The sequence below is a fragment of the Pelecanus crispus genome, chromosome 3, assembly GCF_030463565.1.
Source record: "Pelecanus crispus isolate bPelCri1 chromosome 3, bPelCri1.pri, whole genome shotgun sequence".
In the NCBI taxonomy this organism is placed as follows: domain Eukaryota; kingdom Metazoa; phylum Chordata; class Aves; order Pelecaniformes; family Pelecanidae; genus Pelecanus; species Pelecanus crispus.
Window position 1 is genome coordinate 12586043 of NC_134645.1, and position 16927 is coordinate 12602969.

Sequence of the window (16927 nt, forward strand, 5' to 3'; positions counted from 1 at the left end):
ATGAAACTCTAAAGACTATAATAAGAGAGAAGCATTGCTGAAATGCAAGTTATGATTGTCTGAAACTCTAGGGAGCCTTTATGTTTTTACAAGTAACAAATTAGGGAAAATACAGAATAAATGAGAGGAAAGAGAGTGCATCCTGTAAGATCTTAACATAAGTTGAAAATAACTGATGTAATGAACATCTCCAAGAGAAAAAGACAAAAGTGGGGGCGAGGAAAAGGAAGGACATACTTGCACCTGTATTTAGTCTCCGTAAATTGCTAAAGCCTCAAGAACTTTTATGTCTGGAGGTATAAATTAATTTTGGTCAATGATGTGCAGGTAAGGAATGGGGAAAGGTAGTGGATATTAAACAAGAGGTGGGTTCCTTAAGGCAGGGTTAACATTTAGACCACCAAGTTACGCAGAAGCCGCCCTTTTGAAGAGGCAGAGACCGTGGTTTGGATGGGCAGGCTGAACAGCCAGCTTCCCCCACTGGGGCTCATTTGGCGTGTGAGGGCCATCACGGGCACGGCGTGTTACTCTACAGCACAAGCGCTCGGCGGGCCTGTCTCGGCTGTGGTTATGGGCAGCTTAGCTGAACTGCGGCTGCCTTCAAATGACACTTGCCTACAGCTTGAAATGGGCCACTTCCATCAGAAAAGAGCAGTTATTTTGGAAATAAGGGTATTGTGTGTGTCTGCTCATGTTCTGTCTCCTGAAGTACTCCTCCAAGCTTGAAATCTGCACAGGGAGGGTGGCAAAGGAGATCCAGGTGCTGTTTACACCTCAGAGGAACTTCAGCCTTCCTCTAGAGGTTGGCAGTGTCCAAGCACAACAGCCAACCGAGCTTCTCGAGCCTCAGTGTCTATAAGATGCTGTGGCTGTTTGGCAGGGTCAGGGCCCGGCCTGGTAGAGGTATTGCTGCATTTAAACAGAGACCTGGGAGCTGTTTTTATTGCTATCTTTAGTCACAGAGCAGAGCGTACAACTGCCTTCACTATGCAAATTTGCTGAAAAGAGATTAGAAGAAATAAGTAGTTACGAGGCTTTCCATTCTTGCATTTTACTAAAACTACACACGTCAAATTTACCATTAACGAAAGATGCATGAACCAGAAGAGAGGCAGTGCTTCCCGCCGCCTCCCCCCCCTCCCGCCCCCCCTGCCCCCAGAGCCAAAACCATTATTTCTGCTTCATTTGATTTCCTGGAACAAGGTTATGCATCTTATACGCCAAGACTTGTTTTAAATTGTACCACCTAGCTTCAATGCCAAAAGCAGGCAATTTGCCTTTAAGTAATGCAGATTAATGATGTAAATTGTATTGGCTGTTTAAAAAAAGCTCTAGCATTACTCATAAAAAAAAAAAAATAAAAAATCTTGAACAGACGATGCAAATGTGTAGATAAAAATGGAACAGGCAGGAGCAGTCAGAGCAGCTACATGGCTCACAGTGCTTGCGGCATCAGCCCTGCAGCCCGACACAAGCGGAACAGAGCGACACACAACGCAAAAGGGCTGTCACAAAACTCCTGGAAGCCATTGAATGATGATAGGGTTTAAAGTCTTTCAAGGGATGTTTTTAAGCAAAATGCTGCTGATTCATGAACATGTATTTGCATAAGAGCTTTAAAAAAAAAAAAAATTGCTAAAGTTACATATTTGAACAATTTAGAAAGTTTTCTGAGCTACAACTAAAAGTATTTGCTTCTAGGTGTTTACATGCTCCCAGACATGCTTTCTCTCATACTAGCTGGGGGAACAAAAGTACCGTGCTGCAATACTTATTGTACAGTATTGTAAATTTTCAAAGGGAGAGTCTCAGAATTTGAAGGCAGCAAACGAAGTATTTCTGCAGCTGGGACACTTTTATAACTTTCCTTACTGTTGCTGGAAAAGCCTGGTGAAACCATGGTCCTACTGAAGTCAAAATTCTGTCAACTTCTTTGAGCCAGGATTCGAACTTCATGTACCTTAACCAAACAAGATGAAACATCTGCGTGGTCTTACCAAAACATGCTCACACAGTTCAAGGATCAGTAGCTCACGGAACTTTTCAGTTCATATGGCCTTACAGTTAATCGGAGACTGTGTTTGGGTTTTAATGAGCAAGTGGCTTAAATGGGTTAAGCTGGGATGATAGATACTGCACATTTACTGATAATGTGACTCAGCTGAATTCTTTGTGTAGCTCCTCTCTCCTGTGTGTGGTGTTATACAAGCAACTGGAGACACTCACAGCAGAAAGCCTGTAAAAAACCCCACATTTGCATAAGTTAAATTCAGTTGAACCCCAGATATTCAGAGTAATTGGAACTCCTTATGGGATCATTTCTTTTACTGCTTCAGTGTCGTAAGATTCCCAAATGGCTCCTTCCACACACCACTCCTTCTCCGTAAGACGCTTTGCGGTTCCTTACATAGAGCCCATCCTGCCTGGCTGCTGAGAAACTCGCCTTGTGCGAGATCAGCCCTGCTCCAACGCAGCGCACAGGCTCTGTAACGCTTCCCAGCACGGCCTGCTTCCCTGCAGTAGGTGGAAAGAACACGTTAGCAACGCATGTGTGGTAGGTGATTAAATGAATGGGACTACTTAGTCTAAGTGGCAAAACCAATCCACTGTGTAATGCATTGCTGCTGAAGCACCATGTGCTTTCCAAATTAACAAGCAGCCATTTGGTGTTGCAACCTTTTTGCTTCTTTAATGACTAATTTCCAGAACTAAGTAATTTACAGGCTGTTTCCGAGTTACTGGAGCAAAGTAACTGGCATTCCTTCTTACCTCATGCTCTTGCTAACTGACAAATAAAAGGCACAGATAGGCTCCTTGTAACTTTTCAAAAATATTGGTGAACCACAAGTCCACATTCTGTACACAATCTATCCACCTGATACAGCTTACTTTGAAATAACCCAATCAATGAAATAAGCAAGGAGAAAGTTTGGTCCAAGATCAGTGGGTTTTATTATTTCAAACTCAGACAAATATATTTCTGAAGAACACTAACACAATTATTTTCACAAGCATATTAAAAATATCTGCCTTGCATGAAAGGTGATAATACTAAAATTCATGCTATTCAGTTCTCAATAGCATAATAGCAAATTAAAGATATTGTCAGCTGTATAAATCACTACGCTACAGTGGACAGTAAATAGTATTTCCTGGTCTTAGGGCAAACAACAATCCTGTGGCAGTGAATTTACCACAAAATACAGGTGAGTACAGCTACACCTAGCTTTGAAATGCCAAAGCAGATCATCTTCAGCCTCTCCTGTTGTCATTAAACTTCTCAGCTATTTTCTGCAGCTCCAAATCCATAGCGGCCAGGTTTTCCAGTTCGTTTTCCTGTGAAAACATAAAGAGCATTTTACACATCAAATAACGTTGGCAAACGTTTTCTCCCATGAAAGTGAGACAAAGACCTTTTCCAAGGCAGACATCTCCTGCTACTTACTGGTCCCTGGGGAGCTTGCTGGGTGGGTGTGGGGGTGGGGGGGATGTTAACAGCAGTGCCGCACATACTTTGGAGATCTGTGCAATTTCCTGCTTTTAACTGAATTAGGGCTGGGGAAGGTATCAAACTACTTGTTCTGAGGGCTGGAACTAATTACAGCTTGATCTTTTCAGCTTTAAAGTACCTTTATCTAGTAGTGACCTCCTGCTATCTCACAGCTGCTGCCCCCTGCAGTCACTTCTGCCCAGGTGAAGGTCCCTTAGGAGGCTACAAAATTGATCACAGTGGTTCTGGCTTATGACATACAGCAAGCACACTGTGCAACAAGAGGAACGTCTCCACATTACCAGATGCTAGGGGAAAAAAGTTTATGCAGCCAATTCTTGGTTATTATGATGCTTGCTAACACCATTTAACCTCTACAGAAATTAGTATTAAACCTCCACTGCTCCCAGCTCAGCTTTGTGCAACAGATACAGTGACGTACATGAGGAGCATCCAGCCGATGGGTGTAGACTGAGTTTTCCTGGACACCAAAGCAGAACAGGAAGTTCAACAGGAAAACAGGAACTACATGCTCTGATCGGGCTTATAAGCACAAGCCAGGTTCTGCTCTGCAATTACAGCTGTGAAGTCAATGGACAGCTGAATTTCACTCTAAATGTCCAACTTGCTTTTCAGATGTACATCTTAAACAACCCAACAGACCAAGTGGTACTTGTTAATTACCTCTTTGCTCCTGCTGCAACAGGCATCTTTATTTTATTAGTCTGTAAGACCCTAGAGGGAGAGGTCGGGCCAAAAGGGGAAGAAAATCTCCCTCGCTGTCTTGCAGCAGACAGAAGCTAATGAGGATGCACATTGTCTTTATTTTACAAACTATGCCCTGGGATAGTTCCACTGAATTTATTCAAAGAAAGCAGATATTTAAATCACTACAGATTTGGCTCTCATTGTGACTTAATCTTGTTTGTGTTTTTCCACTCATGGTTTACCACCTGCCTTGGGAATGGATTTAGAAATGTGCACATAAAGTCAGCTTCCCCTAGCTTTTCAGAGAAACACCTGTACACATACCTCCTCTTCCGTCAGAGGCCTCTGGCTCAGACTTCCTCTGTCATTCCTGATTATGTGATGTTTTATCATGTCTTCTCCAGAACTGTACAACTCTGGGAACTCAGCTGATTTCTTCCTGTAATTCAGAAGTTCTGCAAGTTGATCCATCTTGTTGTATTGCCTTTTCATATCGTATCTGTTCATTTTGCTAAGATTCCTTTTCTCGGTGCGTCCATGGTTCAGAGCACTTAGGATTTGCTTTTTCTCCCACCAGTCATAGTCATTATATTCAGGGAAAAGACTCTTCTCATTCAAGGTAGGCCTGCCTCCCTCTTTGCCCTCCAGAAGCTGCTCTCCTGCACTGTCCCTTTTCTCAAAGTGCCGGCTTTTCCACCACAGCAGCGGGTAGAAAGGACTGTAGGATGCCGTAGTTCTCTTCTCATTCTCTTCAGGGAGATGGCTTCTGTACTCTTCCCTCTCTGCATATCTTCCCTCCTCCATATTCTCCTCCTCATTTTCCATCTGATCACTGCTGTGATGCTTATTTTCTACTTCCTCCTCACTGTTGCCAGGGTAGCGCTGCTGCTCTACACTGTCCTCAGTGCTGTAGTGTCTTCTGGCCTGTCCTTTGCGCTCTCGAACATACACTTTCTGTAACCCTTCATCTTTATTGTCCCACAAGCGGTATCTCCTTCCAGCGCCATGCTGCTTCTCCTTGCTGCCACCGCTGAGATACCTGTCCAGCTCTTCCTCACTTTCATCTCCAAGATACGTCCTTCCCTCAGAATGGTGCCGCCTCCTCGCCTCATGTGATCCATCATAGTGTCTCCTCTCCTCGCTCAGTTTCTCATTACTTTCTTCACTGTGGTGATGCCTCTTGTTTTCTTCTTCACTGCTCTCTTCACTCTGCTGCCACCTTTCTCTGTACTCCTCACTTCCCTGGTCTGCATGCCTCTTCTCCTCCACCTCTTCAGACCCATGCCTCCCATGATAACCACTCTTCTCCTCACGCTGCTGCTCAGACTCTTCATGATGTTTCTGATGGTGATTCTGTTTGTCCCAGAGATGGGCCTCCTTTGTGTTTGATTCCTCAGCTAGTTCCTCTTCCTCACCACCACGGCCCCTCTTTTCTTCAGAGGTGTCACCCATTCTGTGCTTCCCATGATAACGTTGGGGTGTGTAGGGTTGCTTTTCCTCTTCTGTTTCTTCACTCTCATCAGATTCTTCATGCTCTTGCTGATGGGAGAAATTACGCTCCTTAGATTCATGGTGGTATTCTTCACTTCTTTCTCCCTCTGCCTGTCTCTCTTCACCTTCATCAATTCTTTTGTAAGGGCTCTGCATTCCCTCCTCCGAATGCCAGTGGTCCACAGGGTGCTGATCATTCCCATTAGGGAACTCCTCTGTGCTCATGCCTCCAGAGTTTGACTTCTTGTTGAGAACAGCATGCTCTACCTCTTCATCATGCTGCTTGCTCTCTTTGCTTTGTTCTTCACTGTGGTAGCTCTCCTCCTCTCTTTGAATTTCCTGATAGTGTTTCTTTTCTTCTGTATGAAGTCTCTCTTCTTGAATAGGTGTGTGGTGTCCACCCTCTTCTTCCTTGCTTTTACCTTCCTTGTGACCAAGTTTCTCCTCATCACTTGCTTTCACGTACTTTTTAGATTCTTCTTCTGCCTGACTTTGTTCTTTCTCCACACTCCCGGTATGATGTTTTTCAATCTGTGCTGGGTCTTCCAAATGCCTCACTTCAAGTTGTTTGTTTTCGCTTCTCTCTCTGTCATTTCTACCACCTACAATAACAAAAGCAGCACAATGAAGTAATCCAGCTCTCCACTGAAGCATTATTTCAGTTTAAATAGATAACTGACTTCCCAAAGTAGCAAGAAGATTTGGACAGAATTAATTTTTTAATTCTGCTTTTAAAATTAGTAATTTCCTAATATTTTGTATGTTTGCCTGGAAAAGCATTAACTAATTTTCATTTAATTAGGCATTTTAAAAGTTCCACTGAAATTTTCAGAATAATTTTTCTCCTTTGGCTTTTTTCTTTGTTTGTGATCACATTTTTAGTACTGAATTAAATTAACTCTCATTCGCATTAAAAATCAATGGGATCTGGAATTGTGTTCAGTTCTTGGAATGTCAAGCCTTATCCATCACATATGCTTATTCACAAAAGAGACAACCATCTATTTCAAGCTACTCAAAAATATCTGGGGCTTTTAGCAACTTTTAGAAGTTCTAAATTCACTGAAAATAAAGAAAAAAATCTGTTACTTTGCAATAGTTAGGTTTAATCAAATCATGCTCCTTCCACTATTTTCAAAATGCTAAATGAAAGTCTGACTCTGACCACAATGGTAACAGTGTATTTCTATGAAGACATTTCTGCTTCACTTCTGTCTGAGTAACATCAGAAATAGATCACAAATCCTAAAAGTTTTCAGACAATAGCTGTGCAGACTTAAAAATAGCTCATTATTTCTGAAAAGCTTCTCATTATCCAATATTCTTGGAGGAGATCTGTCTAATGGCAAAAATATGGTCCTTACCCTCTCTTTCTAGTAAGTGTTTTTTAATTTTCCAAACCATGGCAAATACACAGGTTTTTTTCTGAAACTAACAATGTCATAAACAAAGCTTGATGCCTGCTGGCATTCAGCATCTCCTAGAAATTTGGGGCTGAGTTAGATACAAATACATGTATTCCCAAAGCCCAAACCCCACCCTCTTCTGATGACTGTATTAGGGCCATGCATTATTCCCTCTATAAACAAGCAGGAAACAGACAGGTTTTGTTACTGCTTCTTGACGGCGGGTAAGTTTAAGAGACTTTTATTGTTCTGTAATCAAATAAATATAAGTGGGCAAAAAAGATGTGCGTTCTGCGGTTTGGCAGTGTCAAACTTAACCACACTTCACTGCAGACAGTAATCAAGCATGCAAACAGGCTTACATCTCGACATCGAGCCAGCAAAGCACCACGCTGTAGGAACAAGCTCATCTGAAATGAGCACTCCCACAGGGAGCTTTCAGCACACGTCTCCAGACCTCCGGATTCAGTACCACAAACTTAATAATTTCTGGGCTGAGCAAAAGACTCCCCTCTCCTGAGCTGGGTGTGGATTCAGTTGCCACCAGGCACAGGAGCCTTGTTGATTTAAGTGGTGGTTATTTGAAGCCAGTTCCTACCCTCTGGGATGCATTCAGCACATGGTCCAAACCCAGTCACATTTGTTGACCTCTTAGGCTACTGAAAGAGCTTGTCTAGTTCTCTTAGACTCTCCAGGTGGCTTAGGAAGAGAGCCACATGTGTTAGCCAAGAATCCCTGACAGTTATCAGGTCAGGCTGTTTGCTCTTAGACCAAGTCAGACTAAACAGAAGGAAATCAGAATTTTGACACTGAAATTTGGAGGCACCAGTTTCACATGGGCTGATGTAACAGTTCACCAGCTGCAACGCAAGACAGAATCCATCTACCAAATTCCTTTCACAAGTTCAGATAATGCTGTACTTACTCTTCTTCAGGATTTCTTTGCATTCAGGATTAATTGGTGGTGCATTTGGCTTAGATAGAGCGTTGGACAGGACTTCCACTATGCACCGAGTTACCTATAAGAAACAAAACAGGAGAAAAAATTCTCATGGCAAAAATGGAAATCCTGCTTCTGATCCAGTTAGTGATGAAAGCTAATTTAGGATTAGAGTTCAAGCTAACATTTATGAGTTTTGAGTAATCCCCAGCTCTACCACAACTTCCTGTGCACTGGGCAACAAGTGCTTTGCTCCTCATTCCCATACTAGTAAGAAGAGGATAGTCATTAGCTCTTTTTATCTCCCCTTTTGTTTGCATAGGTAACACGCTCCTTTTGTGTATTTTAAAATATTAAATACCCTATTCAGTATACAGGAGAGTCAAACAACATGTGGTAACAGCACCTTACAAAAAAAAAAAAAATAACCAACACCACACACATTCAAAAGATGAGGATCACCCTGTAGGATCTGTCCAAATGAGGATGCTGCAAAGGTGTTACCAGAAGTATTGCTTGGATTGCCTAGAAACCAAAAGCACCTTTATGTCCTCTATAAGAGACATGCTCCACATTTTTTCATGTGTGTCTGCTGTAAGCCCTGCCTCTTTTAGTGCTTAACATTCCTGGATAGTCTTCTGGAAGCAGAGGAAATTGATTCATTTAGGAAAGTCACACAATCTCCTCTAATCCTAAGCACTATCAAAGTAGCTCTTCTGTACAAATTCATGCAATGTGATTTTCAAATGTTGAAGCTGTTGGTTGTGAGTGAGCGCTCAGATCGTCAGGGGTACGAGAGTCTCAGGCTGACAAGCTGGGTGGCTGGATGGGAGGAGACAATAAAACATTTATATAGCCATTTGTCTTTTAACTGTTTTTAGTTATTACCAGGTGTTTACTAATCTAAATGATCACACTATCAACCACTGGAGAGGGTCTGATGTCAGGTTACAGGGTCTGATGTCAGGTTACAGGTGCTGAGAGCAGCTAATGGCATTTATTTAATCAAACAGGTTAAGAATCTCTTTCCAAAGCAGGAGATGGGAGGACTGCATTAGAAAGTCCATTACATAGTTGGTAACTGTACATATTTCATCTTTCTTCAAAGTTGCCATCTCACTTTTTACACTCCAATAACATGTACTATCAAATAACGTTCCACATCATTTTTCAGGCAGCTGTACAACATAAGAGTTTCAAAAGTACCACACTGACACAAGAAGACAGCTTCCATTTCCATCAAATGCACCAAAGTGCATGCAGGTATCTTCTGACAGCTAAAGGGACTCTGAGTTCCACATCACCGATGATCTCTTAAGAGTTTACCCTTAGGGAAAAGAAAGCATTACCCTGAGAGTTTAAAGACAAAACATGGAGAGCATGTGACTGACATTTTCTGAAATTTGCTTTGACATACAGCTACTCACCATTTCTTCAATATGGTCTTTTTCCACTGAAACTGCACTGACACCTGGAAGAAAAACAAATTATTACCTACTCATTAATCCTAGCAACAAGCATCACTGACAGGTATCCTCAGTCAAATTGGTCTCATGAGATGGCTTGAGTTTTGAGTTAGCAGGTCAGTAAACCAGACACATTTTGCATTACATCTTTTCTTATTCAGGATGGGAAAGCAATGTAAAATTGCAGCCTAGCATGAGAGAAGGATGTTGACATTGCTAGCACAAAAAGAATATACACCAAAAAACAGAAAGCAATGCTTAAATTCCAAGACCGGAGCATTACTGCAAGTCAGGTCTTCATGTAGTTGTACCTGCTTGGTAGTAAAAAACCAGGAAACAAGCAAGGCCTGTTTGCACCCCAAGAACCTTTTGGCTTCTGCAAGAGGCTCTGGGTGCCCCACCACCACCTCCCCAATAGGAGGCCATTCTTCAAGGCTTTAAAGCAACTACTGTCCCAATCCTACTGGAAAAATCCTGTCTCACTTGGATAGGAGGCGCTCATGGAGGGAAGGACAGAGCCAGAGGGGACAAGAAAATTTCCATTCACTGAGTGGTCCATTATCACCTCAAGAAATAAGAAAAAAAATCAAATCCCAGTGGAAAACACTACTCTGGAAGGAAGAGTCACAACCCGTCTCTCTCTCTCTCTCTCTGTCCTGAAGATACTTGGGGCAATTAACACCTCCTTGCAGTTCTACTGGACCTGGTCCAAGGTATTTGCTTTTGGAAAGAAGCTGTTGCAAATGAAACCTCCATGCTGCTTTATTTTGCCATCACTGCTGCAATATGTCTCCAGCTGGTTAATGAGCTTGGCTGTTGTACATTATTAATAAACTGTGTCAATTCTCATCCACCTTGAGATTTGCAGAAGTGAAGTTAAGCAAGTCTGCCAGCCACACACGAGTACACAGAAGCAAGGCTTATTGTATCATGGCTTTGCAGACTTACTGCATGGTACATAATCACAGAACACAAACGTACAGCTTGGGGTGCAGTTCTGTAGTTCTTACACCAAGTGAGGACAGTCTTAAATACATCTATCACCCTCTCTGCAATACTGCTTGGTTAGGACAGTAAGAGATGTTCTGTAACAGATGAGCACAAAGCAGATTATAGAGATGAAGGGGGTCAGTTTACCTTACAGCATCAGGAAAACTAACACCGCCCCGAGGAAGTTTCCTGCAAAGCAGACAGGAGCGCTTAGCCTTGCGCTACTGAAAGCGGCAAAACCTTTCTTCTTTTCTGTGTCTGCAGAGGAAGCAGGCATCCCCTTGAGCACTGACTCTGTGTGTAATAACTGAACACAATATAACAACAACTCTGGTATTCTTACTGTCCTCTATTTTTCCTCCCTCAAACACATACGCAGGAATGTGCTTCTCCAGCCCTCGTCTCTTCTCTGCATATACAACTGTGATCAGAGAAGGGAACCCACACAAGGGTAGCACAGAAGGGATTCCCCTAAAATAGCACTACACCCCTACCCCATCATTTCCCCAGAATGCCAGGTGGTGTACGGGGGAGATGGTGTTATACAGAGCCAACGCTCTCCCCCATCTTTTGTGTTCAGTGCTGACTCAGCCAGGCTTTATGTTACTTTATTTACTAAGCTAGTATGCAAATAACTACCACACTGCACAGAGCTGACACCGCTACAGTCTAACCTGCCTGCATCCTCCATCTGAGCATGGAGGATAAGGATGTATGTACACGCAGGAGCAGGAGACTGGCAGCAAAGTCCCTTCTACTAAAAAAAGTGTTATCCACTAAAAGGACATTCTCCCAATCCCACAGGGGTTGGAGACACTGCTCTTATGGCATGAGCTGCTCATAGTCACCACTTACATGTAAGCAGAGGCGATGACCCACTTCATTGCCTCTTCTTGATGATGCTCCTCAGGTCCTCCAGCCCGTGAGAAATCATGACACACACAAGGGCAAACATCTGATTTTGCCCTTTTAGTGATGCTGCCACAGCACATCTCCTATGAGTTACACCCAGTTGATGTGATAAAGCAGAGAACAGACAAACTTCTGAATTTTTGCTGTTAGAGATGCCAACTTCAGGCTGCCCCTCGAGTGCTATGTCAGTGGTGCAGCAATATAAAGTCAGGTTGTACTCACTGCCTTTGTCCTGTCATTCCAAAGCTGCCACCTCTCTAAGGAGATTTACAGATAGATTAATGACCATTAAGCAAGTGCTTGGTTAATGGTGAAAGCTGATATGCACAGACAAAGAGGAAGCACTAGGCTATCATAACAATGTCAGAAGCAGCAAATGGTATTAGACATATGTCATATTAACCTGCCCGGAGGAACAAAATGAGTATCCAATCCATCCCAGAGCCTGAAATAATATATTGAGGCAGCTCCTCTGCCAGAGCTGAGATAGGAAGCCTGTGGGGAGCCAGCATGCCCCGCTTTACACTGGTGCTGGCAGCGCTAGCCCGCGCCAGCTGGCAAGAGCTCCCTCGGGGCCACCTGCCAGCTGGAGATGGCTGGCCAACACCTCTGCCTTCCTCTCCAGATGTGCTCAGGAAGGGCGAAGCCATCACCCTGGCACCGCCAACACCATCGGGTAAGCAGGGCACCCGCCCACCAGGCTTGTGGGGACCAAGCAGACGGTACAACTGCAGGGTTTCACAGCAGAAACAAAGTCAGAGCACACACCGAGATGGAAGTCCTTCCCCTGCCCGTGCAGAAAACCAGACCACAGACCCACAAAAGAAAACAAAGCCCTGGGTCTGCTTCCCCCTCCTGAACCAAATCTGCCCAGGCAGTTGCAATCAGATTATTTGATTTTTCAGAAGTGCTGATGACAGCTGATGAACATCATGAAAAAGCATGAGAAATGTAGAACAAATTCACGCAGCTTTTGCTTGCGTCTCCAAGATTGGGACAGATCTTTTGGTGGGTCCCTGATGAAATCCCCACATGGTTTTGTCTCGTTAATGCCGATGACTCAGTGCAGTGCCATTGCTCATCAAAATGTTAGCAAAACCCCTTCCTAGGAAAGATCACAGAAACTTCGGCATATTGATTTGCAGAAGGAGCACTAGAAAGTTCTTGAAGTTAATGTTTCACTGATTCCCAGCCCCAAACAAACCCCTTAGTTCATTGATCCTGGCTGACATTTGAAAGCAAGATAGCCAAAAAAGACATAAAGAGGCACCTGATCTGTTTGATGGCATGACCAAGAAAAGATAATTTGGCAAGAAATCCCCAGGGGGGTCTGTGGAATAAGTCTGGTGAGCTCTCTGGGTTGGGGTCTCTCCCCCCATCTTCCACCCTCCCCTTTGATCACAATAAAGGCAGTTTAAGGCAGTCAACTTCATTCAGAGTTTCTGTACAAGCCCCAGAAGCGTTTCTGTGTGGGGACCTCTAATATACCTAAAGCCGAATTACTCAACCCAGAATGACACCGATTCATTCAAGGAATTATGTAGCATTCATAAAAAGATATAAAGGCAAGCAATCACCTCATCCTATTGTGTTTAATCTTCATTTCACAGTGTGGTGTTAACATTTAAATGCCGCATGCAAAAAAAATTTTGTTAGTTAAAGCTGCAGACCTGCTACTTTACAATCACCTCCCGGTATCAACAACTAGCTGGCAAAAAACCTAGCAGCGCCGCTCGAATAAAATTATACCGAGAAGTCTCTGTGGAAAGAAACCGTACTGGGGAGAAAAATAAATTCAAAGTAGCCGAGCGGCCCTCGCACAGCCGGAGGGCGAGGGCCGGCTGCCGCCTGCCAGCAGCGGGGGGCCCGGCGGGCCCGCCGCCCCCCTCAGCGCCCCGCTGCCCCGCGCTCTGGCGCCTTCCTCAAACCCCGGCCCTCCCTGCCTCACCCTCCCCTTCACCGGGCCCGCCGGAGGGGAGAGCCGGGGTGACGCAGGGCGGACCGGGCGTGACGTCATGTACCCACCGATGGCGTCACCCCGCCGGCCGCGGGGCGCGCTCCACCGCTCTTCAAACCAACCCCTCCACCCCCCCCCCCGAAACCACCCCGCTCCCGGTGTCGCTCCCCGCCCGCCTCTCCCTGACCCGCCGCGGAGGGAGCCCCACGGCCGCCGTCGCCTCGGGGCGGGCCGCGCCCTCGCTCCCGCTCACCTGCCAGGGCGGCCAGCCCCAGGAGCCCGAGCAGCGCCAGCGGCCCCATGCTCCGCTCCGCTCCGCTCCGCTCGGCGCGGCGCGGCGGCTCGCCGGCTCGCCGCTATTTAAAGGGGGGAGCGGGGGCGGAGGAGACGAGCGGGGGGCCCCGCCGGGAGCCTGCGTCACCGCGAGCCCCCGGGGGCGGTGCCGCCGCCGCCCGCCCCCCCCCCCCCCGTCCGCTCCCCCACAGCGGCGCCGCCCGGAGCCGCGGGACCCCCGCGCCCCGCCGCCGCAGGCCGCCCCCGCCCGCCTCCCTCGCCCCCTCCCCTCCAGCACGGGGGAAGTTTCTCCCAGGCTGGGAGAGCCGAGCTCGCTTTCCCTTCCTTTGGAACTAGCGCATCTCTTCCTCCCGCCCCCCGCCTAATATTCCTAAAGCCCCTTTACATCCCCCCGCCCTGCCGTCCCCTCAGAACAGGAGAAAAGCGGGGTTTCCCTGCCCTTTCTCCAGCTCAGAGGATGCGGTATCATCCGTGGGTCTTTCCCTCCGTCAGAGGATGCTGAGGCTCTACGTACAGGGAGGAGGTGCGGTAATCCATCCCTCTGGAACAGCCTTCACAAGAAACCACCGCTGCATTCCCACATCCATCTCCGATCAAAGCCTCTTCAGATGCTGCAGCAGCCTTTTTTTCCTGCAAGGTTTCTGCCCCTTCCACTCAAATCAAACCCCCACCCCGAGCAAACCCAGAACCTGAGAACACTGGAAAGTGATCCCCGTGCTTATGTCAGCTGGTGAGTGAGTGACATGCGGTGTTCCTCAAGAGTTTTACCGGGGAAATCACTGCTCTTAGCATCCATTTCCACAGGCAAACCTCTTATTTACTGTGCTGATGCTCTGGGCAGCCAGAGCAAACCTACAGAGACCAAGTTTTATACAATTTTCTTAAACAGCCCCCACTGTCCCGATTAGTCCTTGATGGACTGGAAAGCACAAATGACAAGCTGTGATGAGCTCTCCACAGAACAAGTCTGAACGCTCCCCCCAGTTCCCTACAGAGCCAGGCAAAGGCATTGTAACACCAGAACTTGTTTTGCTTTTCCTTTCATTAACTCTCAGAGGGCCATCTCCAAATTATGTGTATTTTTCAGTTGTTCTTTTTTTGTTTTTCTTCTCAGTGCTAAGCAGGTGGCCCTGTAGTTGCCAGTGTTCATGGAGGACAATGGATCTATTACATCAAAATGGCAGTCATCCCTATTATCATTCTGTGTACTATTATATTGTGTATTAACAATGCCAGGCTGCTATAACCATATATCCTTTAAACATATAAAACAGGACACAGGGACACAACACTCCAGTAAAACTCACATGCAGCTTCATCTGTGTGTAAAGGAAGCCAGGAACTTCAGCTCCATTTGAAGCTTGCTTCAGAAGACAGCCTTTAACTCCAGGAGGCAAAGCCAGATAGCTCATTCACCTTGCATTCAGATTACAGTTTCTGCAAAACGACAGAACCCAGATACCTGGACACCATGAAAAGCAAATCGATACTGCAACATCTTCTCTGCTTCCTCAACTTCCCCATCCTGCATGCTGTTCCCGTGCTGTCTATACGAGCCCTGTCTCCACAGGCAGATGCTTCTTTGGAAATCACCAGCCTTGACTGTGGGAAGTGGAGAGCCCAATTCAAAAGACTATGGAGCACTTCACTGGCTCCAAGGCCCCCATGCCTTCCCCTGTCTGTGGGAGGATTCAGCCTGTCCTCAACCTCCTCAGCTGCTGACGAGAAAGAATTTTGGGTGAAACATTTGCCATTTAAGCGTTCTCTGTTTCCCCTGACATATAAATAGCACTCTGGTTATCCTTGTGTAACTGCTCTACTCCAGCATTTGCCTGGCTGTTCTTATCTTGGGCATGACAGTCAAAAGGGGCAAGTGATACAAAGATGCTGAATAAAAATAGCCAGCTATTTTAGTATCTATGAGGTATTCGTACTAAGTACCTGTATCACAGAAGTGCTGTTGATAGCTGGTACAACCACCACTGCAGAAGCCTTCTTGCTGCAGAAGAGACAGCTGAGATTAAGCAGTCCCGCGCCCCTGCCTCACATGGCTTCTCATCCATCCCTTGCACTGCAGCAGCAATCACTGGGGCTTCATGGCTGTTTTCTCTGTGCTGGTTGGTTTATTTATATTTGACTTGGAGGATTCTCTGAAACGCCCCCTCACCTCAGCATTGTGTGGGCTGATCCTGAAGAATCAAGAAGTCCTGTATTTGCCGTTGGTAAGAGATGATGTTAAAGCACTGCCGGGCCATGTTTTGCCATCAGTTATATCAGGGTCTACTGGGAGCACATGTTAACACCTTCAGATTTGATCAGAATCGAGGTTACAAAGATTTGCAAGTTTTGCAAGAGGTCACCCAAGAGGTCTGTGACAGGAACAGGGACAGAACTGGGTGGAGTATATCTAATTCCTCTTCAGCACCCAAGGGTAGGATTTCAAAACATGATCCCACAGACTTTTCTGCCAGTGCTGGAAAACCAGACAGAAAGAATCCAAGCACCTTGCCTGCAGTTAATTAAGTCAGCCTGTATTTTCAAAGCCATGTCGCTTCACATGGACTTTTACAGCCAGGTATAGCAGCTGGCACGAGCTTCCCCTCAGATGAGGAAAGAGATGTGGCTACATTAAGTCACGATTATAGCACACAGTGGCATATTTCACTCGATCAGTTGTGAGTGGCATATCCCAGCCTCCCTTCTCAGATGTGTCAGAACTTTGATTGCAGTGATATACATGCCTCATAATGTTGTGACAATCTCTCACTCTATGAATAAACAGTAGTTATCCTGCTGGATTCTCTCAAATACAAACACTTTTTAAAAAAAAAAAAACACGTTTGGCTGATGCTAGAAGCTAGAACTTCAAAGGATGACAAGCAAGTTTCTGTGTCTGAGCTCCTTCTATATTGAGAGGAAACTGCTCGGGGAATATGAAGATTGCTCTCCTCTAATTAGATGTGCTAGTGGGATTATCTTCATTCTTGGATGCCAATTAGTTTTCATGGAATGAAAATCCTGCAGCCCATTTCATGAACAAATTCATCTCTTTCATTCAGAAGGTGCTAAGGGGATGGATCTGGAGAAAAACACCAATCAAATCCGAAAAGCCAGCACCTCAAGGGACACCATCTATCCAGCTTCACTAACGGCAGCAAAAATCCTTTCAGAGGTCTATGCATATGCAATGCTGGTTGCAACACAATGGATAGTGGGGTCGGACAGATGCATAGGCTTTGCTGTCATTATACATTACCGTATATGTATTTACCC

At 45.4% G+C, this 16927-nt stretch overlaps 1 protein-coding gene across 1 annotated transcript; it reads right to left on the bottom strand.

Moving 5' to 3' along the window:
• Nucleotides 1–3198: 3198 nt before the first annotated feature.
• Nucleotides 3199–13662, bottom strand: CHGB (chromogranin B). The gene is made up of 5 exons (XM_075707959.1): nt 13614–13662; nt 9463–9506; nt 8021–8114; nt 4523–6291; nt 3199–3336 (listed from the first exon to the last, which is right to left on the bottom strand). Exons 1-5 carry the CDS (start codon nt 13660–13662, stop codon nt 3253–3255), a joined length of 2040 nt encoding a protein of 679 aa, XP_075564074.1. The 3' UTR covers nt 3199–3252.
• Between the last annotated feature and the right edge of the window lie 3265 nt (nt 13663–16927).